The sequence below is a fragment of the Brachyistius frenatus genome, unplaced genomic scaffold, assembly GCF_029030835.1.
Source record: "Brachyistius frenatus isolate BFR_SWC_R1_liver_20210118 unplaced genomic scaffold, ASM2903083v1 Contig_26, whole genome shotgun sequence".
In the NCBI taxonomy this organism is placed as follows: domain Eukaryota; kingdom Metazoa; phylum Chordata; class Actinopteri; family Embiotocidae; genus Brachyistius; species Brachyistius frenatus.
In genome coordinates, this window is record NW_027210625.1 from 4664350 (window position 1) to 4688149 (window position 23800).

Consider the following 23800-nt stretch of genomic DNA (forward strand, 5'->3'; position numbering starts at 1 on the left):
AAATCTTGTGCAGTAGCACGTGTCTGCCTTGAGGTCTGAGTGCTGGAGATACACAATAAGCCATTTAATTCACTGTTCTCCTGTTTGTCTCAGGAAGCTACAGGTATTGCCATGTTGTGTGCCTGCTCCTAGTGGCCAAAGCAGGATACTCTAAGCTGGTTCTTTTTGGATGTAACCGGTTTGTCGTCATAGGTTTTACGCAGTAAAATGAAAAGAACTTGAGTTTGTAGCTCCACACGTTTTAAGAGTGCAGTGTCCTTACATGTGAGCTGGTTTTTCATTCCATTGTGCCTGAAATGTGCAGAGAGGTTCGTTTTGGTGCTCTGTGGCTCTTCTGACAGTACCTCTCTGCCTCAGTGTATCAGTCCCCACACAGTAACACCACTGGAGCGTCAGGCTGGGGGTTATCTCACACGCACACGCACACACACACACACACACACACACACACACACTCCCTCTTTCCTTGTCTTTCCATGCTACCTCTCATTCACCCTCGCCGCATCCTTTTCACCTCTCTCTCTCATCTGTCTGATTGTAGCGAGTGGTTCAGTTCAGCAGCAGTGGAGAGCCCCTTTGTGTTTCTCAAGAGCGGTTTGACAGGAGATCTTATCACCCTCCCGCGCTGCTCTCTTCGCAGCGGGAAAGGTGGCTGAACTACTCTGTGGGCTGCCGGGGTTGGACGGTTCAAGCTCAAACCTGAGGGACGCGGTGTCAAGCTCAGTGGGCCATATGGAAAGTCTTTCCAAGTGGAGAGCTTTTCCAAATGTTGGAGGTCATCGACTCCATGCACTCAGCAGCTAGTCACCCATTTAAATGCCTTTAAAATTAATTTTTCTTTGATATACCTTCACAGAGAATGTGTAAGTTGAGTGTGTCTTGACAAAGATTGAAGGAGGGTCATTCACTCAATGATGAAACAGGTTGTAAACTTCATGAGCTCCTTTTTTCCCGGCAGACAGCCAGAATGACTTCAAAACAAACATTTGTGGGGGTGAAACCATGCCATTAAAACAGATGTTATGCCTCAAAGATGTAAACACAAACATAAGAGCTTCCTATATTGATCACCGCAAGAAAATATGATTCAATTTTGCATCCCTGAAAGTACATCAGTTGGAATTCACAGCCCAAAAGCATGGTCGATGCTTACCAGACTGAATCCACTATATGATGGAGCCTGTCTACGCACCAGCCACACAATAGATCACAGGTGATTTGTGAGTATTAAAGGTAGCAAAGGTCATCAGCCAGGGAGCTTGTAGTGAGAAACGAAATCACAAAGCCCAGTCCTTTAGTGAACACTACATTCAGCAGAAGCGAAAGCTTTATTGATCGCCCTTAGTACTAATGAGATTGGATGTAGCACTCCCTAACACCACCAATATTCTTTTTCTCACTAAATCAACGGATTGGATTGGCATACACATCCGTCTTATCCCCGCCTGTTCCCATTCATACGCGTCAGGCAGCCTCCGGCAAACAAAGAAGCAGAAAGGAGAATGAGAGGTAGGATTGAATACAAGGAAAGACACACCTAAAGGACTTATGGGAGTCCAGCTGAGGCTGGATGTGGTGGTCCCCACAAAAGAGGAGAGAGATGAGGTTTGTGATGGGCAGGCCATCACATCCACTGGGGGACAAAGGAGCGGGGTGACAAGCGGGCGGTGGACAGAAGGTCTTTTCCACCCGAACAAAAGAAGCGGGGAGATGAAGCAGATTAGCAGCTCTTTATGCCCATTGTGAAGGCTCTAAATGATAAGATTTCCCCCCCTTTCTTTCCATCCCAGCCTGTGTACGGAGCCCCGGAGTGGCCATTGAGAGAAAGAAAGAAAAAAAAGTAGTGGGCAGGAATTACTAAATTGCGGCCACGATTTACTATATCTTGGGCACGTTTGGATTCGTTCATGCGCACGATAATAATGAAGGTAAGCAGAATCTTTCTGCATCGGCTGGGTCTGTAAAAGATTTTTCAAACAAGTGCACATTATTGTCACTGAGGTTTCAACACTAACACAAGCTAATAAGTCGATGTGTTTGTCAGGTGCGGTGAGGACGAGCTGCACCTGAGCCTCATTAACTCATCTGTGTCCACAGCGCTGAAATGGAACTGTGAAAAATCCAGTTCAGCTGTTAGACAATGCAAAGTTAGATACAGTTGAGTTGGATAAATGTAAATATATAGAAGTTGGGTTAATTTTGACAGGTTGCTGTCATGTCACTTGCAGTGTAAACTAATTGATAGTTCTTCACATATGGAAAATAAATATACAAGTTTGCACATAAACTAATATTTAAGCTAGAGTATATCATTGTTATTTTTTTAGTTCTTGTTCTTGAAGGGTATTAAGACGTAGATTGCTCGGTACGACAGTCTGAGATGAGGTGCATTTACCAGCTGCAGGTGTCAGAGTTGCAGGTTTCATTCCTCAGAGCGCTTCACTAATACTGTCCTTAAATTCTGGAGTTAAATACAACAGGTTGTCCAGCCGGTCTTTGACATCCATCCATCTTTGGTGTGAGATGCGAGTACGTTCACTCGTGTATGTGGACTCCGACAAGCTCGTTTGTCCGTTTGGGCCACACGAGATTCCTTGCGTGCTCTGGTTGCATGGTTTGTCCACCAAAGGCCACTGAAGACTATATTTATTTATCTATTTTTACATCCCTATCGCCATTACACGATATTTTTGCGGTTTTAAGTGGCAAAAACGATCTTTTAACTATCTATCAGGTTGCTGCACCTGAAATGTTGTGTTGGTTTCAAAATAAGTAAGTAAGTCAAGTAAGCAAGTGCTTGACTGGACAAAATTTACATTTAATGCAGTTTTTTTTTTTTTTTATTAAAACTGAATGATAAATATGTATCCTGTTTTTTTTAAGCACTTTACATCAAACAATACAGTCGTAAAAAAAAGTCTGTCAAAATATAATTTTAATGGGAATTATTTCTCACAAAAAGTTTTAACAGTGTAAACAGTATTTTTTTTAATTTTTTTTTAGCTCTGGACTCAAGTTCCACTTTCTTTGTCATCATAAATCAGACTGTGATGTCACATCAACATGTTGTCATCTACAGGAATTTTCTGGTTTTCTTACAGCTGCTTTTTTTTTTTTTTTTTTTGTCTGCTGGGAGCTGTGCAGCAGCAAAGGTCTGCAGCTCACAGAAGAAGAAGAAGAAGAAGAAGAAGAAGAAGAAGAAGAAGAAGAAGAAGAAGCCGTGAAAGGGGACTGTGCGTCTGACATCTTACCTGATACAGTCCCTGGTAACAGCAGCCGCTGGGGTCAAGGGTCACAATGAGCTGTGAGACATGTATCCTGGTGCTGTCCTGCCCTCTGCTGGCTTTTTTTTGGAGGAAGAAGTATTCAGACCATTCAGTGAAGTAAAAGAAACAACAGTGTAAGATGATAAATACACTCAACAAGTAAATCCTGTGTGTTCATCGTTTTATTCAGCTAAATTAAAGTACTTGCAACAAAATGTACGTCAAGTAAGAAAATGTAAGGTTCAGTTGTTTTGGTGTAAAGAAAATACTCAGGTCAACCATCAGGATGACATTTCTCCGACAGCTTTAGTTTCTGTGCAGATTCAGATGATACAAATTAAAGTGTAAACAACATTTTTCCATTAACATTCCCCAGAAATGCAGCAACACTTGTGGTACTGACCTGCTGAGCCAAACTCACAGGACAGATAGAGATGGGTTCAATCCAAAGACTTTTAATGATTGAATTTTGGGCATTTGTGGGTGGCTGTGGTTCTCAAAAAGACAGAAATTGAATAATACAACATTAGTCTTAGTAAGATAAGAACTGATAGTAATCAATGCAGGGACAATATCTGGTTACATTAAATCAAAGTGTTGAGGTTTATATGGAGAAATTAAAAGTATTATCTGGGTTACATATAATGATGTGGTCAAGTGTGACCTCTAGTGGCGAAATAAAGTATCTGCAAATGCAAAAAAAAATGATAACACTACATGACGTCATTGATTAAGACAAATAAGGTACATTAGTAGGAAGTGTCAAACCATGCAGGCAGGATGACACGTGTGCTAACAAATTAGCATCCATTCCAGCAGCATTACATCAAAATTGGCCTTCTGCTCCGAGATATCAGTGTGCAAGTCAGCAGTTTAGAAATGACTGAACTCCAAAAGATACCAGGAATACAAGAAACTACAGTCACATTTTTTTTTTTTTTTTTTTTTAAATCAGAAATTACCTGAAAACCGACGTTGTTTTCCATAAATCCTTGAATTTCGTTGAACCAAACGGCACCAGAGGAGCCGCAGACAAACGCTGATCAGGTGCACCTGGTGACCGCAGGTGTGACTGACGATGGAAAGTGTTACTGGCGGCTGCCACGAGGGGGCAGCATTGATTTCGTTGTTGAATTAAACGAAGTGGAGTTGCAGGTACAAATGTTGAGGCTATTGTCGCCATTTCATTGAGTATTTTAAGATCCAACTCTGACCCGTTGTGGACTGTCATAGAAACTTGTATTTCTCAATCCTCCCCATTGAGCTGTTGCTAAAATTTATGTTGTTTTTTTTTTGTTCAGACAGAAAGGGTGAAACAGCTTCAGAAAACAACACTGTGATTAAATATTTGGTGCAATTTGATTTTACAATCATATCCTGTTAATATAAAATGTTTAATTATTCAGATATTTTTGTGTTCTAACTATAAACACGAAATTGGGAGATTTACATTCCTGGCTTTCTTTGAGTGTCATGCAGTGAAACTGTGCTGCTGTTTGATTCAGTAATTTCCGAGAAATTTTGACAAGCGTAGAGATCAGAAACAACTCTTGTTTGCAGAACTCTGAGCTCACACAGAAGTCAGGCTTTCGGTACCTATTTCAGTCTTTGCTTTGGCTGTAAGCCTTTAAAAATCAGTACCTCGGGTAAGATGCAACCTCATGACCTCCCGAGTCCCCAAGTTGTCCCTTTCCACTCGGAGCTACCCGCTCACAAAGTCGGGCTTTTGTTGGTAATTTCAGTCTTTACTTTGGCTGTTGGCCTTTCAAATTCTGTAACTTCCAATTCCTGAAGCAGCTCTCTTCCACTCTGAGCTATCCATTCACGGAGGATATATGCGATCGGTGCACATTTCACTCTTTGCTTTGGCTTTTGGATTTCAAAATTGAGTGCCTCTAGCAAGAGTTGAACCTTCAATCCCCCAGACTTCAAGCAGGACTCGTGTCCTGAGCTACTCTCTGCTCTGTATGCCTATACAGGAGAGGAACTCATTGCACCCTTTACTTTAGTTATTGGATTTCAAAACTGGCCAGTTCAAAAAGATGTCACTGGTTTGCAGTTTACTCAATATTTTTGTGTAAAGATGTGTCACCAAAAAAACAAACAAGTAAATGGTAGTTTTAGTCTTTTTTACTGCAGTTATTCAGTTTTTGTATTATTATTATTATGGTCATTGTGTCAGAGCGCTTCTCAGTGTCCTCACACACACAAAAAAAACCGTGATGTGCAGCTGATGTTCTGAGCAATGATGGCCAAAGAAGTATAAATACATTATTATATTAAATGAGCAATCAGGCGTCTGTCACTCGGTCCCAAATTCTTCTACCGCTCATTAAACATAGCAATCACGTGTGCGTCCACGCTGCTCGGCCCAGTCACGGGTCTGAAGAAGAGTCCCGCCACCGCGTCCTGGTCCACGGAGCGCAAGGTGTGGAGGATGACGCGCAGCTTGCCGAACCGGCAGACCGTCCTCACATGCTCGTAAAGCGCGCGCTCAGCCTCCCTCTGCAGCTCCTGAATGTAGTCCCGACACTCCAGCTCGGTCACCTCTGCATGCCGGGGATAGAAACACAGAGGGAAGTTTGATTCACCGGCAACAGACCCAGAATGTACGTGTTAATAATTCGCCATTATCATATTTAATCATCACCGTTATAAATTCACAGCTGTATTAATGCGCCTGTAAAGACAAGTTAGTCTGTAGGCTCATCATGTAAGATGAAGTCATTTATGGTCTACTAGGCAATTAACTTTTTACGGATACTACAGCGTTCATGCAATAAACTTAAGAGGGCACAACAGGATCAAAACTAAGTCGCGCAGAAACCACATTTTAAGTGATTTAAATTCAGACCGTCTCACTATCAGAATGACCAACTTTATGGTGCTGTGTGGAAGACATTGACGGATTCTTACCCGGTGTGAATAGTATCGCCCCTTTCAGAAACGCGTACTCTTTAACGGTGATCCGCAGTCCTCTGCACTTCTTCATAAACGTCTTGATGCCCTCCACATCACCGACAGGCACCCCGGGGTCTTGCATGTCAACCGCAGTGCGCTGCTGTCGATCTTTGTCGCGCGTTAAAATCCTGTGTAACAGACTGGGCTGCTGCGTCTCCACCGTGTCGAAGTCCACGGAGTCCTGCACCAAGCCCAAAACCAGCAGCGGCGCCCAGCTGTTGCGCACAAGCCGGAGCTGGTCCTCCGCCGGCAAACCCCGAAAACACGGCACATTTTTCACGAACCTGAAAGTTTTCACGAGAACCCCGGAGGCCGCTTTGAAAACTAATTGTGGAGCCCGAATTGCCACGAGTTTTCTCCTCGGCGCGCAGGAGCAAACCCGGTGCGCAGCGGGCGTCTCCGTGCGTCCTAGCGGGCGCTGCGAGCCTTTGTTCAGGAGGCTGTAGAGGATGCTTCCCTGTCCCGTGTCCTCGGTGCCTGGACATTCACAGGACGACATGGCGCCTGTCAAAGCGGCCAGACTAGTTGAGCTTGTTTTCCCGAATATCGTGTTTTTTTTAAATTTATTTATTTATTTCATAGAGTTGTGGCCCCAGCCCTCACAAGGTACGCTAAAAACACACGTCCGGTTAGTGTTTTCACAATAAAAGCACACAAACGTGGCAGCAGGTGAACGTGTTCATAGCCAAGTGACAGTATGTGATTTGAAGTAGCATTCTCTCTATTTAATCAAATGTAAGCCAGTAATGAACTTCAGGCACAGTAACGTCAGTCTGATGTGATGGCAGATGTAATCCATTAACAGAAATGTTTACTGATAAAAAATTTAAAATTACATTGTGTCACCTATTTCCTTTATAATGAGCAGAAATTATAAATGTAATTATGAATATGCAGGACATTTAAATTAACATACTGTGGCTCTTGCACAATCCATGAAGAAAATGGGGTCGAAAAACAGTTACAAGCGATTCTATTTCTGTTCAAGTGACATTCAATTCTGTGGTTGGAGTATTTTGACCTGGCAAATATGAAGCCTTAATTTTGATAAATCAGACAACTTCCAGTTTTCCTCTGGTTGTCCTGGCCTGCTTGATGGAAGATTTGAAGAGGCTTAGTGAAGGCTAATAAGTAGACAGAGGGACCCTGAGCAGGAATTGATTTGGGGGCCCTGACCTCATTTGTGCATAGTTGGAACAAATTATGTGCTTGTTGCATGTGAATACCATGTGCTTGCTTGTACAACTTATTGTACTTTCTGTGATTTTGGGCTTTAAATCGCTTCAGCTGAGTCTCTTAGGCTTAATTTGAGTTGTTTTGCATCAGAGTGTTTGTATCCCACTGTGAGATGGGGCACAAGTCCTGTTTGTCTATGCAAAGTCCTGCAGATTGGTTTTAGAGGGTAGAAAGGAGGTTGGAGTTTTGCAGCCTACAGACAGTTAATACAGCCTGCTGTGTTTTAGTTACTAAAAACTTGAATCCTCCTATTTATTGCGTAACTATTTCACATACTGTGTCTCAGCCAAACAGAGAACACACTATTTTATTAAATGCATTTATTGTTAAAGGGTAGATGCTGGGAACCATGTGCACAGCTGGGATATTGGCATATTGCAACTACTCACCTTTACCTGTTTCCCCCTCCCAAAGTGTTTTCAGATCTAATTTATGTATGATCAGGGGCTAGTTCGCAAAACATCATGAAGTCTGACCATGTACAGCCTTGTAGGCGGTGAAAGAAATGTTGAACCTTGAAGTCGAGTTAAGTAGAAATGTTCAAGATAAATTCAGAACAGAGAAAATGTTGTTGTAGGTTTTAACAGAAGTCTCGCGACTGAATTCTCTTACTTTTTGTCACTCTGCAGAGGACACTTAATTTTTCTGATCCCGAATCTAATCATATTACAGTTTGATTCCATTTCCTTGGTCATAAGGTTTAAAGCAGCAGACAGACACGAGCAGAAAGGAAAGCTGCCCTCAGTGTGTGATTACCTGACAAGGCCAGACATTTCTCCTTGTACAGGAATCTGTTTCTATAGAAACAAAGTGTTGCAGAAAACATATGTCTGAATTCAAACCAAGATGATTATACAACGATCAGTCAGGGATGGAAGCTGGATGAATGTCATGTAGAATTCTGAAGGACTGATGCTTTTCAACCAAGTTGTTGCTAATGATCCTTTTCTGTATTTCTCAGGGTTGTTTATGAAGAGTTTCATTCGACATCAAGGCCTTTCAGTGCTTTTCACATTGCACTTAAACAAGCTACAATGCCGAGAAAAGCCTCGAGTCAAAACAGAAAGTTCTTTTGTTCCAGTCTTAATTTCCAGTTTATGAGAAGACATGCTGATCGCTCAGTGTTCAAAGTGGGAGCACTGATGGCACTTTGTAGTTTGGCTTTCTTGAAGAAATTGTATTTTCTTGATTCCTGTTGTCCTGGGTTTTGTACCCTCATGGTTGAAATGCACTTATTGTAAGTCGCTTTGGATGAAAGCGTCAGCTAAATGAAATGTAGTGTAATGTAATGGGAGAGAAGTTTAGGATGCAGGCTCTTTTGAAACACTTAAAATCACAAGTGATTCAGCATCACTGATCGGCTTGCTCACGTCTCGCATTACCTACTTTGTACAGTGCAACTACTACTGCGAGGTATTGCCGAAATTTGTTTGATACCTAGACTTGGATCCCCGACGTGCAGCACGCGAGGGTCCACATATTCCCGCTTGCAGTTTTAAATTTTTTCCTCGATCCTGTTCTTTATTATTCTTTAAAATAAATTGCCTTTTTTTTGGTTGCTTTATTAAACATGCATGCCAGTAATACCTTTACAGGGACTAACTCTGTTTGAACCATGAGTAATTCCAGAGCTGGACTCTAACCTGTGTCTTCATGAGCTCTATTCCAGCTCGGTGTCGGCGTCGTAGACCGCTGGACTATCTTCGGCGCCGGAGAACGTACCGTGGCAGGAGAAAGTGATTTCACGGATTTCACTTTTAGCTTTCCAGTGACTCAACCGAGAGTCTGGTTAACTCAACGTGTAAAAGATTCTACTTCACCAAGGTCGCCATTAATGGTTCAAATTCCACCTTGGCCTGTTGATGGTGATTCAGTTTTAGCGAAGTTGGAACGTTTGGAGAAATTGAAAAAGTTTTGCGTACACTACACATTACAGGAAGATATTTAATATCACTGCAGACCCCCTTGAAAACACGTATATCTACTATCCAAAAAATGTGTCTGCGGCAATATTGGTCACATTTGACCAGTGAGCTAAAGATTTGTCACAATGCAGACCATATTTTGGCAAGATTGGTGATATAATGGTAAGTACTGTTGCCTTTCAGCCAGAAGGTTTTGGGTTTGAGCCCCCCTCCCCCCTTTTGTCGTGACCTTTTTTTTAAATCATACTATGGCATGTCGTCCAAATTATGAAAACATAAAAGTCATGCTATAGCAAAAAGTGACCCAAAAGTCATTTTCGGGTCACTTTTTGGACAGCATGCTATAGTGAGTTGACGTAATGGTGCAATGTAACTTTTTTTTGTACGTCTAGGTGTGATATACTTGCCCACTGCATTTTGTGCGTGTAGGTAAATGTAGCCTAAATGTAGCCGCCAGGGCATCTGTTTAGGGGGCGCTAGCGACCCATTTGGCCACGCCCACTCCCAACTCCACTAAAATATGACATTTTTGGCCGGGAGAGACGCGTGTACCAACTTTCATGAGTTTTTGAGGATGATAAAGCCTCCAAAAATGCAGTTGTTCACGGAGAATAATAGTAATCGCTTGAATAACAATAGGGCTTTCGCACCATCGATGCTCGGGCTCTGAAAACAGTAGTGCAATGCTGTAATACCGTTACATGTAAAATACAAAATAATTGTGCCCTTAAATGTCTCGGAGAAAAAAAGGAAGACGGGGCAGTTTACTTTAAACACGTAAAAGGAAATATATTTTTTTTTAAAAATGAAATAACAAAAAAGAACAACATTTCATACAGAAGAGCTGCTTTTGTCATTTGCAGAGGTAATTTACACAGGACTTGAAATGAAAACACTTTACTCAAAATGGCACAACAGCAATCACACCCCAGTTGAAACTATTTATTTTAAATTTTTTTGCTTTATGGATTTTTCTCAAGCTTTTCGACTGACGTGCTGAGTTACTGTAGGTGGGAGAGTGTTGTGCCACGTCTGGTAAAGTCACATACTGAGCTTCTTTTAAGGGTTAATATACACTGGCTCTTGGTAGTTCACTCATATGACGTACGCACCATTGAAACATTTATACACAAAATTTTGTTATTTTTCTTTCCCCCAAAACAGGAATACTCCTTTATATTTTTAAAGACAACAGTTAACAGTTCCAAAATGGTGGCTCTTGCCTGGATTTGTCCCGCCTACGTGAGGCCCTCCCCTTCGACACAAACATTCCTCTGAACGCTTCGATTTTAACCGGCGTGGTTCGCGATCCGAGCGGTAGGAAAGAAGAAAATAGTTGACATGGCGGTCTGCTTGGCAGAATCCAGGGGTGTGCATAGGTGTTACTGACTTCCTCCCCCGAGGCTCTGATAAGGCAGTTTGTCTCTTTCCTGTTGTTTTTTTTATTTTTTATTTTTTTTTAATGTTCTTGTCTTCTTCCAGTTGAGGAGCCACGTTCAGCGGTGGGTGTCAGTGCTTTTTCATAACCGGTAGTGTCTCACAGAACAACGTTCCCCGGTCTACTGACCACTGATGAGCATTTCATGTAGGAGGGAGAGGAGTGAAGACAGCCACAGAGAGTAGGCAAGACGTAATGAAACTGAGGTGACAAAATGCAGTACATGTTTTCTTCATTGTCCATTTTGTGCAAACTGAGATGTAAACAAAGACCATCAAAGGTTGGGAGGGGAAGTGTAGGATATAGAGCTGGGTACCGAACTTGGATACATTTATGGCACCGACCGAATTACTTCTCCACTGTCGTTGACTGAATAATACCTCGTCATTCTGCACCAAATGGTGACACTTAAGGAGTAAATTTCATTCATGTTAGTGAGCAGGTACAACTAGATAGTCAATCAGTCAGTTTAAGGCCTTATTTCAGTCTTTGCAAACAAATGTTTGACCATACGCCTGTCTGAGTTGCATGCACTGCAGTAACTACATAAGTACTGGAGCCTCCTCTGTGCTTGTGTCTGCACATAGCCTGCATGGGCGGGGGGAGTTTGGAGGGGGAGAGGGGGGTTTCGGGGACATCTGTAAACTGTTGCCGCAGAAAATAATCTGGGTTACAGTCTTCGCCCTCTTAATGCAAAAAGTCTCTGCACTTGCGCCCCCCCCACCATCACAAATGCATTCTCACCCTGAGATAAGCATGCAGCATGCTTGTACCCAGACGTGAGGCCGTCTCACACCTTGTAGAGGCATGCAGGTGAAACACTACCTTGCGCCGTCAGACAGGGCTTGTGTGTGTTAAAATGATTTGTATCGTAATATATTTTCTTTTTGTTCAGAACAGCTTTTATGAATTTGGTATTGAAAAAAAGGATTGTTCAGGAACGAGTGTCGAAAGTTTTGGAACAATACCCAGCCCTATTAGGACAGCAACAAAGGGAAAGACAGCCAAAGGGGGTAAGGGAGGGAGGGGGGGTGCAGTGTGCTCCTTCAACAATCTGAAAGGCACAGAGGGCCAAAGAAATAAATAAAGGGCTGGGGGGGAAAAGAAACTGCCAAGTTTCCTGTGCTTTTTGCTTCACTCAAACTTGCATTCGGAGCTGAGGGAGTTACTTGTCGCCACTTTAGCAGCTTCTAATGTGCTTCAAAGTTCGGCTTGTTTGTCACAGGGGCCGAGGAGATTAGGGAAAGTCGGGGAGGACACAGAGTACCACGAGAAGTGCCTTAAAAGGTCAACATACACACAGGCACCCCCATAAGACTGCTTTATGGTCATGCTCGCTATTGCCTTTCCAATAGTACCATCCATCCATGAATTACAAAAGAAAAGTACAAAATATCAACTACGCTGCCCCGCCACTCCCCACCCTTCAACTATATGAGGACAGAACCATATTCACTTAATTTTTTATCATTTATATATATATGTATATATGTACACAACAATATGCCTTTGAGGCTGTTGAGAAAGAAGGGGGCTGGGGCAGGATGAAGTCTCTGTAATGAAACATCTGTCATTAGTTTCTTCATTGCCCTCTTTTTCAACAACAGTTTATCTACAGAAGTGTGATTCTGATGAGAGATGTGATTCACAGGGATTTGACAAAGTTTAGATTCCACGTCGGAGCTCATTGCCATTGATTGTATGTCAGTAGACCCAGGATACAGGAACCCACTGAGCAGTGGTGGACACCAGGTCTACAGCCTCCTCCAGCAGGCGAATGGTGTCATCTATCTCATTGTTGATGATGGTCTGGTCAAAATAGTGAGCGTAGGTCCGCTGCAGCATCTCCGATTCCTTCTGGAGCCGCTGAAGAGAATCATCCTGGGTGTGCGACAGGGAAAAAGAGGGCGAGTTCACTTGTTCTGTGTGATATGGCTCTTTTGCTCCAGTTTTTTGTTCATACTTTGACTGATGCACGCTGAGAAAAAAAGAAGAAGCTTGGACTGTATCTGTTTTGTAAATGGACCATCTAGTGAGTTTTTCTCTAGAAAAACTAAATATAGTAAAAAAAAAATATTAGCCAATCTTTTACTACCAGCAAGCAAAATTCATCTTTTAAAATGATTTATACTTTAAAACAAACTAGCAATACACTTGAGATTTTTCTGGCTGACTGGAAAAAAAAAATCAAATTGCCGTAATTTCATTCGATATTACTTTAACAACATACTTTACTATATATAAAATGTTTAATATTACAGAAATATATATCGCAGTGTTGATAAAAAAAAAAAAAAAAAAAATTCTATCTAAAGAGAGGTAAAATGGCAGAAGTAAGTTGAGGACAGTGGGGCCAACAATGAATAACGTTGCATCACAAATGAAGAAGCCCCACTGAGAAAGAACCCAAATAAGGGGATTATCGGAAGGATTAGATGAAATCAAACGAAAAGGGAGTGAACAAATCTAGACTGCCAGACAGGAACACAAACGCAGAGGCCAGATGTGCCTTTCTACAATCTCCAAACACGAGCTGAACACACACACCATTGTAATAAGTACTTACAGGCAGTTTCCTGCACCACTTTGGGACCTTCGGTGCAAATGAGAATAAGCATGCCAAAGAAAATACAAACATGCTTAAAGCAAGCAGAACACGTGCAGTGAGTAAAACAAAAAAGGATGGTAGACACAGAAATAAAAGCAGTTTTCACACTGGATTTGCTTGTCTGAATTCAGGCGCGTCCTCACAAGCTGCTACTCGTTTTAGTTTTTTGCCCTTTTGTCGTATGTAGGAAAATGGAAAGCAAAATTTCACGGTCACGTATCAAATTGGGTTGCTGATGCACTGGATTTTTTTTTTTCTCACTACGGAGCAGATTCAGTTTAAAAGTGTTTTTAAAACTAACATTTCGATAGAAGGTCTCTGAATTCAGACTTCAAACCTGTGTAACGGAGTATGAACTGAATCAGTTAGTTAGTACGTGCAAATAAAGTGAACTGGAACAGCTAATAATCTTCAGTATCTGTCACTGTACCTCAGTCATGCCAGGGGTGATGGTGGGCGCTGCAATGAAGACAACATAGGGAGCAAACTCAGCTGTCCTGAGAATCTTTAGAGCCTGATGGGAAAAAAAAACACATTTTAATTATTTAATCCTGGAGTCCTTCCATCCCAACCGCCAGCTAATGGTAGTAAACAGCACAATCAAAAATACAAATAGAAAACTATGTTGGCTACTTTGACAAATGATTTGCAAGTCAACAATAATGATTTCCAACAAAGCTTCATTCAGACATCCAGTTCAACCAATCATTACTAAATAGTGAGACATGACATTGAGTATAAAACGTGTCCCAGTTAAAAAGGACAAAAGTGTAATGACATCTCAACTTGTTAACTTTATTTCACAGTACTTCAAGATTATTAAATAGATTTAATTTCCACAAACGTAAGAAATGCTACCTTGACCTTCAGTCGTTGTTACCGGGTTGTCTTCAGACGTCGAACATAAAAGCGGAAGACGTTACTTGGTTCAACCAAGTCAGATTGTCGTCACAACTTCAACAAAGACGTGACTCTGGCTTTTTTTTTTTTACTTTTTTTTTATTTGTCATTTTAAACTGTTAGTGCGTGTATAAAATCAGGTGGATGCTTGCTACCTGCGGCTCGACGTCAAGGATGGAGATCATGCCCTGGCCATGGATCTGCCTGATGGTCTCCAGCCTGGTTCCATACATGGCGTCCTCGTGGCTGCCATACTCCAGGTAGTCGTTGTTACTGATGTCCTGCATCATCTGGTCGTGGGACACAAAGTAGTAGTTCTTCCCATTCTCCTCGTCCTTCTTAGGAGGCCGAGTTGTGTCTGAGCAGAAAGAGGGATTAAGCAAGAGTCAATGGAAATTGTACTACATAATACATTTTAAGTGTGTTTGCTTTGTTCTCTTTGGTGGTTGTGATGCGTGTGCGTTCTTACGTGGGATAGGGTAAGCGAAGCGGTCAGGGTGTTTGGTAATGAGTGTATTCTTGATGTGCCTCCTACCAACTCCATGCGCACCTGAATCAATGGAGACAGAAGAGACCATTAAATAAACAACAGGTCTAGGAAACTCTACTTTGACTTTTTCTACTTCTTTTTTTTTTTTTTTGTCAAACTATACAATGCGATTACTAGCGACACTTTAATGACTTTTTCAACACACTATACCTTGACTAAAAAAAATTGTGATTTTTTTTTTAGGCCTACTTCAGTATGACTGTTTTGATATGCTATTTTATGACATAACTGCATTTTTAGATACGTATGACACTTTTGCTGTTTACTTACCAAGCAAAACCAGTGTTTTCCTTTTGAACGAAGGCAGTTTGACCACTTCCTCATACGTCACCAGGTCTAGTTGGTCAAACACTGCAAAGAGAGGAGAAACATTAGATTAGCAGAAGATTAGGTGGAAAGGGTCCGACAGGGTGGACCATGTTCAGTTCAGGAGTTAAATGTAGATTTCAAAGATAGTATACATTATTTAAAAATCAAATATGTGTTATATGAAAAAAAAATATCTATGACTCTGTCAGGTGCTCCGAGCTTTAACTAATGCAATCCAATGGCACTGTGAAAAATCCTATTTAATTAGAGCCTACACTGTTGAACCTGTTTTACAGAAGAGTTGATTTCTATACATTATTGGTCATTTTGGAGGATGTAGTTTGTAATGCTGTCGAACTGTATTGTGTTGTATACTTAAAGATGTGTTTTCACTTATTGACATAAATAGGCTGCGACAACATATCACAATACAGTTCAACAGCACCAGAAACATACCAATGATTTATAACTTAAGAGTCTCGCCTTGAAGTACGATTTATCACACAACTATTGTATTAGACTGCATTGATTATACCTGGGTGTACCTGAAAAAATTACAAATCAGGGTACATTCACCACAATAATGTGAATAAAAGCATATTTCAAACCTAATCGAGAATCAGAAGGGAGACAACCAATTTTAATGAGATTAACATTAAGTCCAATGTTTTGTCCCTGTGGCTTAAATCAAGCCTGGGATTGTCCATCAGATGGATTTTAATATTTAGAGCTGAAATATTCAAATGATGCGATAATGTAAACATAATTCTAGTTCAAACAAGCACCAAGTAGACCGGATGAAGGTCAGATGCCTTGAGAAAGCATTAAACCATGCTTATTTGCACTAACCTTGGTCAGATAGAAAAACAGAATCAAGCTGAATTACAATGCTATTACTAAACTAAAGCAGCTCACAACAACCCTAACAAGCCGTCAGTCAAAAGTCAAGGAGATATTGGGAAAAGGAAAAGGTATGAAAGCAGAGAGAAGAAGGAAGAAAACACAGAAGCTGGATACCAGCTCCCTGGAGTTACTTACATGCAGCCAAGTCATTGGGTGAGACAGCATGAAATATGGACAAAGGGTGGGAGCGGAAGGATTAATAAAAAAAGACACTATAAAAGAAGACAAATTGAACAAAAAACACAATTCTTAAAAACAAAAGCTGTTAGTCACTGAAAAACCAGACAGCAGTAGAAAAGGTCTGTCAGAAGGAAAACGTAACAGACATGCAACAGTGTGATTATTTATTCCACATGCCCTTTAATAAGAGACAAAAACAAATGGATACCTTATCTCACAATTATGGGACATTTTGAAGTAGTTGCCAATCATCACTAGGTGTAATGGTGCAACTTAATTTAATTCAATGAATACAGGCTTGAATATCAATGGCTTTTGAGGTTGTTTTTTTTTGTTATACAAAAAACAAATACTTGGGAAAATGTCACATTAAAAGTTTTTACTTGTTTAAACTTTGACAAGAAACAGGAAAAATGTAAACCGATATGAAACAGGGCTCATGTTGTCACGGCAACAGTTTACTAATGGCTTCAGTTGTTTCAGTTCACACACGTAAATACTTTTCATTCGTATCGCACTAAATCAGGAAGCACCATCACCCCCGTCCTCTTGAGCATAGTGATGATTAATAACCACTTTAACCCTTTCTAATAATTAAGAGTTAAGCATTTTTTGGTGTGTGACTGCAGAGCAATTCTGCACTTTGCATCAAACTACTCAAAACACCTGCAATTTTTTTTTTTTTAATGGTATAAAAATACAATCTTTGGTATTAGTGCAACTCCTAATGAGGCTCCTTATTGCCTACTAGATAGACTGTTTTGCATTAGCGAGCTATTAAGTAAAATGCTGGTAGTAGGTTAGCATTGCTCTACTAATATGCTACTGTGTTGGCTTACCTGCATTGTGCTTGGCCAGGTATTTATCTTTGTACTGTTTCTTCTTTTTGCCAAACCAGGTACAGCTGGCCTGCTGTTCCTGTTTGGTCTTCTCCATTGCTATGCACGCCACACGCCTGAAAACAACACATCGACTTCTTCAATTAAATGGCTAAGACTTTGAGCCAAAACCGATGTGACCCTTTACATTATTATAGAGTTCAAAGGTTTATTAACAGGGAGGATTTTTTTTTTTTTTTTTTTTCAAAACATCCCTCTTTAGGCAGATATCTGATCTATTTATTACAAAAAGTACACTGGTAATTTCAGGTAGTTTCTAATTATGCCTCGCTGGAACTAATGAATGCTGCAACACTCTGTCAAACCTTTATGTTTATTTTGAACTTGTCTGGAGTGGAACTGAGAGGTACTCTTAATATTTGCCTCATAATAACTTGATTGAAGGTAGGACTTGTTGCAGCTTAAGATAGTTGTTCCTAATAAAATGAAAACTGGATTTGAATACTCCCAGACATGTTGTACGGTTGGAAAGTTTTCCTCTGCTCACCACTCCTGCAGCTCAGGCGATGGGATGAGACCCGCCGTGCCGTTCTTGGTGTTCTCCAGCTTTCCCTGCCACCAGTTGTGGTCGTCCTTGGAGATGATCTGAATGATGTCGCCCACGCGGAAGCGAATGCCCGCCTCCTTGCAAGGGATGAGGTCGTCTTTTGCCGGGTCGTACTCAAACTGAGCGCGTACGTAAATCTGCGGGTGCAGGACAACGAGATAAAAAATGGATTAGGTGCTGACTCAGTGTCGAAGAACAGTGCTACGGCCATGGGAGAATGTGAATAGCCAAGCTGCCCGTACGAAAACAGAGTGGCTGGCAAGTTGTTGAGGAGTTAGAAAAGCACCGCCGACGCTTGTCGTTAAACAGAAGAAAGACGGCAGCAGGAAAACCAAGAGTATATAAGCCAAAGCAGGAAAAGGCACAGACATTTAGAGGGATGGACAGCAGTACGAAAATGACCGAACAAAGCGCTTTGCTACTTCTCTTCCCGATGGCGAATCCGGTTTATGGATGGTCTGTGCTCATTTTTTTTGAACCAGTATGAAGACTCAGCTTTTGGTGGCTGACATGAGATCTAAACACCACAACGATGAGGAACCAAACTTTGCGATGCAGGGTGGGAGGAGTTGGGATCTACTTCTACGAAGGGTCCACTTAGATACATCTTACCTTGATGGACAATTTGTCCTTGATAGCAGGTCTGGAGATCTATGGGGTTGAGAGCATCACACACACACATATATCATGCAGTAGAAAATGTTGGGGCGCATAAACAAAGGAAGGGTGATGAGGGACCCAAAACTGGATGCTGAATCTAATATATAAAAATGTGTTTGCTGCATTTCATATGTGTGTGTGTGTGTGTGTGTGTGTGTGTGTGTGTGTGTGTGTGTGTGTGTGTGTGTGTGTGTGTGTGTGTGTGTGTGTGTGTGTGTGTGTGTGTGTGTGTGTGTGTGTGTGATGTTGGGGCCCTGATACACACATGCAACAGTCAACTTTGGTTCTCTAATATAAGCTCTTTTTTTTAAATTAATTTTTTTATACAGCTGTACAGGAATCCTCCAATGTCTAAGGGCGGCCAAACCACGTGACAGTTAAGGCCTTACACTGGCCAGTAATAAGAGATGTAAACAAAACAGACAGAATGGAAAAAGGAAGAACATGAGTGCTTTTAAGTACACACACATCAGTACACACATGCACATTTCACTTGTTGGAATGAGTGTAGCAGTTTGTAAGGCAAAGAGAGGAGCAGAAATTTAAACTGGAGGGGTGCAGTGGTGGCGTGAAGATGTAGGAAATCTCACCTGGCGGCCTTTAGGCTGGATCGTCGATGGCAGGTCCTGGAAGGGATGACAACATGCCAGACTTTTATTTTGATAGTTGCCATCTAGGAGGAATCTCATTTGTGATTTGATTGGATGAACTTTAACTTATAGCTCCAAGAATGACAAACTTTTATCTGTGTGCTGCCATTGTGTTAAAATGTAATGACAATAACTCATAATGAGGGAAAACACACTACATTTGGTGTGATATCTCTTTAACTAGCACGCTGTTATTCATGTGAAGGAATGTAGGAGTGTGTGAGAGTGAAAAGGAGAAGCAGAAAACATACCAGGATGGAGCTGGTGACACTAGCGTGACCATTAGCAGGCGACTGCCGAGACAAATCTGGTGACTCTTTCTGCAGCAGAAAATAAGAAATGAACAGTTTATTGATTCCATAGAATATTAAAATTAGAGTGTGTGTGTGTGTGTGTGTGTGTGTGTGTGTGTGTGTGTGTGTGTGTGTGTGTGTGTGTGTGTGTGTGTGTGTGTGTGTGTGTGTGTGTGTGTGTGTGTGTGTGAGTTGATGATTCCCTACCTCACAGGACATTGACTGGGACCGGTAACTGGGTACAATCTTGAAGGTGATGCTACCCCTCATCTCCTTCTGTGGAGACAAAGGGAGGAAATGTATATTGGTACACAAATTCAAAACTGTCAGGGTAAAGAAGTGAGGCAGACTGACTGCACAGGACCAAGTCTGATATGCGCGACTCACCAGCATCTTCTGGAGCTGTTCTACCGTCTGATTAGCGACGCTGATGCCATTAATCTCTCGGATCTCGTCTCCTACATGCAGAGTCCCTGAAGTGGACAAATAATGAATTATTAAATGCTACAAATGAGGCGCTTAGGCGATGAGGCATCGATGCTTGACAAAGCAGAGGCCAAGAAAACCCCCGGAGTGCCTGAGACGGCTCCAAGTAGAACCACAGTCATTTAAGGGAGAGTTTCATTCCCTTGTTTTATTACCAGAAATCTGAGAATTATTACAATTTATTCTGATCCACATCTCCACACCGCCTTTCTAGACTCCGTCTATAATCTCATCAGATATATGTTTTCTCGTAAGGAGGCTCACCTTGTCGATGAATCATTCCACCATGCATGATGCGGGCAACAATACAGTGGTTGAGGTCGTTCATTTTCAGAGTAATGCCCTGGAAGAGACAAGAGTGTTAGAAGGGATGAGTAACACCAGATTGTAGCAGCGGAGAGCAACGCTGCCGTCTGCTACACACAGGAGACAGAGTGTAGTCCCATAGACACACATTTCAATGTACTCTTGGAGGTGACTTGACAAAAAAAAAGCCTATTTGCCATAACACACTGCAATACTATTACTGAGGTGGCTAAGGGAAGTGCGAACAAATGTTAACACACTGTGTGATGAAAATGTCTCTACATTTGAAATTTCATAATTTTTAGATCCAGTATAAAGAGAAATAAATGAACTAATAAGATGGAAAAAAGAGGCCATCTAAATTCATTCATATTTGAAATTTACTGCAAGAATCTTGAGTGTGTGACTGTCTACACACCATGGGCTCGTCAGTGTTCTTCTGAAACTGGACCAGGCGGACCCGGGTGACATTCTCCAGGTCCATGTCGCCGTTGGTGCTGTCGGGGGAGTCTCCGTTCAGGTATGGTGAAGTCGGTGGAGGGGTCACCCTCAGTGCCTCGTCGCTGTAGACCTCGTGGGCCACCACATCGTGGGTCTGCAGCAGAGCCTGCACGTACACAGTCAGTTGGAGTGTTAAGACATGCGAACAACTGACAAGTGTTTTCCCGTAAATGAGCCCAGCGGGTGTCAAAGCCATTTACACAGTGGGTATTAACGACACGTGACAATGTTTCGGGGTGCCACTAACAATGTAAGCAGTTGCTGTGGATGTCAGTGATGAAGCAGAAAATCAGATTTGGCCTAGAAAACACTCCTGAGTGAATAACTAGTAAATACAACCAAATCCCAGTGAAGAGGACGGCGCATGTGGCTGCACACACAGTATCACTGCACGCGTGTGTGTGTGGATAACGCCCAGCACTGACAAGAGTGTGGCTTACACTAATCCTCTTTAAGCACTAATCATGACACTGACACACTGTGTGTTTTTACAAACAACATCTCCTCGCTGCGCTCTCCAAACGATCACATCTGCTCATCAGAGCAACATTGTGTACACACTGATGATGCATGACAGACTTGGAGACTCGGAACAGCTGCCAGTGAAGGCTTTTACTTGCGGCAAATATTAGAGCGGCTGAAAAGAACAACTGTTAACAACGAGAGGTGATTGCAAGAGGCATCAACAATGGACTACGAAGTGCTCGACAGCGAATCGCTACAAAAATAACTGCAAGTTCCTAATTACCAGTAACAGAACATGACCTTGTATCGCTGCCTCTGAAGTGAAGTCAGACAGTACAGTACAGATAAATGTTAACTGAGCCCCTGTTTTCTCTCCATGTTCTACCGAGCTAAATCCCTTCACACCCATTCTGCTGGCAGCTCTGTTAAATGTCTGTGGCAGCATGCACGACCCAGCCGGTCGGGTCAGAGAGCAGGACCGGCTAATTGGATTGAACCAAATGAAAGGCGTGAAAGCTCCGGTAAGTGTCACACTCTGAATCCGCAAAGGGAAAGACCTCCACTTCTTATTCTTCTAATCTGGGTAAATAACATCAGAGGCTGCAGTGCAGAGGCAAGAAATCAAAAGAGTTCAACTTTGCAGCAACACACAAACAAGAAACACAACTTTACTATTATACAACAAGCTGCACTCCTTCATCTGAGTAAAACTACAGCATTATTTTTACCTTCGCATCTCAGTATGCAGTGTCCGAGTCTGTCAACAGTGTCCTCCCCATCTGGTAGTTTCAGGTGTGTTTCAGCCAGTACTGATGCAATAGCTCATCTATCCACACTGAAGCGCTCCCTGCTGCTCTAATGCTTCCATCGCTGCTCGCCTTCATCTGCATGTGCCTATCGCTGCCAGAGGGCTTGCCAAGCTCAGGTGCTAAGCAGCTTTTGTGGCCGAGGGAGTTACCTGGATTGTCAAAAGATCCCCTGCTTCTCCCGACACGGTGCGTTGTAATCACACACACACAGATAAAACAGTCTGATCCCTGAATGCATAAAGTCTATGTTGCCGTGTTTTTTTTTTCAATATCTCACCATGAAGTGTGGCTGTGTGAGGATCCTCCTGAGCTCCTTGGCCTCCATGTTCTCTGGATAACAGGAGATGGTTTCCAGAACCTAGTGAGGAAAAAATTGGCAACAGAAAGACATTCATAATAAATGAAAATATTAAATATCAGTTTATTGGTCTTCAGTGGCAGACTGCTGCACCCTCAGTGCAAGAAAGAGCACTCGTGGTTTGTTCCAACAGCAGTCAGACTGTTCAACACCAGCACAACATCATGTATCACATTGTCGACTCCTTGTATATATATATATCATATGTTATGTCATATTTAATTTATCACATTTAATAGAATATGAACATTTATATCCTATGCACTCATAAAGCAATACATATCATTGATTGTGCAATATCTGTGTCATCTTATTCAGAATTATTTATACTAACACTTGGGAGATTTCCTCACCTCTTTTGCTCTCTGCACTCCATCACTGGGAGGATTTCGGATCTGAGGGGACGACCTGGTGTTGATTTTGTCATAAAGCTGAAACAACAAACAACAAACAAATGATGTTGCAAGCAAAGATGTAAAACCCAAACAATAGAGAATTCAGCAAAGCAAGTTGATGGTTTGTATTGGATTCTTGGTTTGTCCTGACACCTACTGGACACTTTTGCTATTACAGGTGAAGAGTTTCAGGTATTGTTGTTTACTCACATCTAACAGGGTGTGGAGGTGCTGATCCTGGAAGACACTGTGCAGGAAGTCCATGTCTTTCTCACTGCAGTCTGTCAATGCATGAATCTCCTCTAAACTGTCCAAAACCTGTGATACTGCCCCTGTACACACAAACACACACACACACAAGTTATACACTCTAATGTAGACTGAGTCACAAATACATAAAAACATTCATAAGTACACCAAGCAGTCCCTGCAGACATTCAACACTAAACAAAATGCAAAAACTGAACATGACAGACGCACAGTTCCACAGACACACAACCTGGAACACATCCACAAACAGGCAAAAACAAGGAATACCAGAAATAACACACACACGAAAAAACACATAAAAGTCACAATAACAACAAAAAAACACATAAAACACACACAAACACTCAGAACTATTTAACCCCCAAGTACCTGCTGCATCGCCCACACATGCAGCAAAACCAGAGAAACAGCATCAATACATCAGAAGAAAGTCACTTCAGAAAGTCACAGAGAGGATGACAGGTTAGGAGAAGGAGGAAGAAGAAAGAATTCAAATCTGATGCATTTAGTTCATTTATGAAAAATGATCTCAGGCCTTCAAATAAACTAAACACTGTTTGTAACATATTTGTAGCCTCAAGCTACAAGCTCGTCGGTGATAAAGGAGTATGAGAAGAAGTGACATGGTTAGAAGGCCTAGATCAGTGTTGTGTGCGAGAAATACATTTCCTCTTTCTAGAAGAAGTCATTTAAAGATGTGGTCGTGCTACATTAGAACCCACAAGCTGAGTCATAGACCAGAACACAATGTATTATTTGGTGAGGTGACATGACATGACTGGAGTTTCGAAAGGACTCCACAGTCCAACCAAAACACCTCTAACTCTTGTACTTTAAAGGTGTTCAATTTAGAGACAAGGGATTGCTCAGTCCTTGAATTGTTTT

At 41.8% G+C, this 23800-nt stretch overlaps 2 protein-coding genes across 19 annotated transcripts in view; both read right to left on the reverse strand.

Moving 5' to 3' along the window:
• Positions 1–5389: 5389 nt before the first annotated feature.
• LOC138620716 (nuclear receptor subfamily 0 group B member 1-like) lies at positions 5390–6726 on the reverse strand. The gene is made up of 2 exons (XM_069698124.1): positions 6183–6726; positions 5390–5815 (listed from the first exon to the last, which is right to left on the reverse strand). Exons 1-2 carry the CDS (start codon positions 6724–6726, stop codon positions 5589–5591), a joined length of 771 nt encoding a protein of 256 aa, XP_069554225.1. The 3' UTR covers positions 5390–5588.
• Positions 6727–11615: 4889 nt separating this feature from the next.
• The window catches only part of LOC138620828 (peripheral plasma membrane protein CASK-like), a 39436-nt gene continuing 27251 nt past the window's right edge, over positions 11616–23800 (reverse strand). For 4 of the 18 annotated variants that reach the window (XM_069698388.1, XM_069698389.1, XM_069698384.1 and 1 more), the window contains 17 exons: positions 22856–22977; positions 22604–22681; positions 22170–22250; positions 20536–20724; positions 20076–20154; positions 19713–19798; positions 19533–19601; positions 19284–19352; positions 18973–19008; positions 18335–18373; positions 17663–17859; positions 17116–17231; positions 15155–15235; positions 14804–14884; positions 14487–14692; positions 13865–13948; positions 11616–12707 (listed from right to left, as the gene is read on the reverse strand). In XM_069698388.1, the coding sequence (XP_069554489.1) occupies positions 12531–12707; positions 13865–13948; positions 14487–14692; positions 14804–14884; positions 15155–15235; positions 17116–17231; positions 17663–17859; positions 18335–18373; positions 18973–19008; positions 19284–19352; positions 19533–19601; positions 19713–19798; positions 20076–20154; positions 20536–20724; positions 22170–22250; positions 22604–22681; positions 22856–22977 (1790 nt within the window). In that variant the 3' untranslated portion in view covers positions 11616–12530. Of the gene's footprint in view, positions 12708–13864; positions 13949–14486; positions 14693–14803; positions 14885–15154; positions 15236–17115; positions 17232–17662; positions 17860–18334; positions 18374–18972; positions 19009–19283; positions 19353–19532; positions 19602–19712; positions 19799–20075; positions 20155–20535; positions 20725–22169; positions 22251–22603; positions 22682–22855; positions 22981–23800 lie in introns of all 18 variants that reach the window. The other 14 variants (XM_069698396.1, XM_069698397.1, XM_069698392.1 and 11 more) reach the window with 10 other exon arrangements.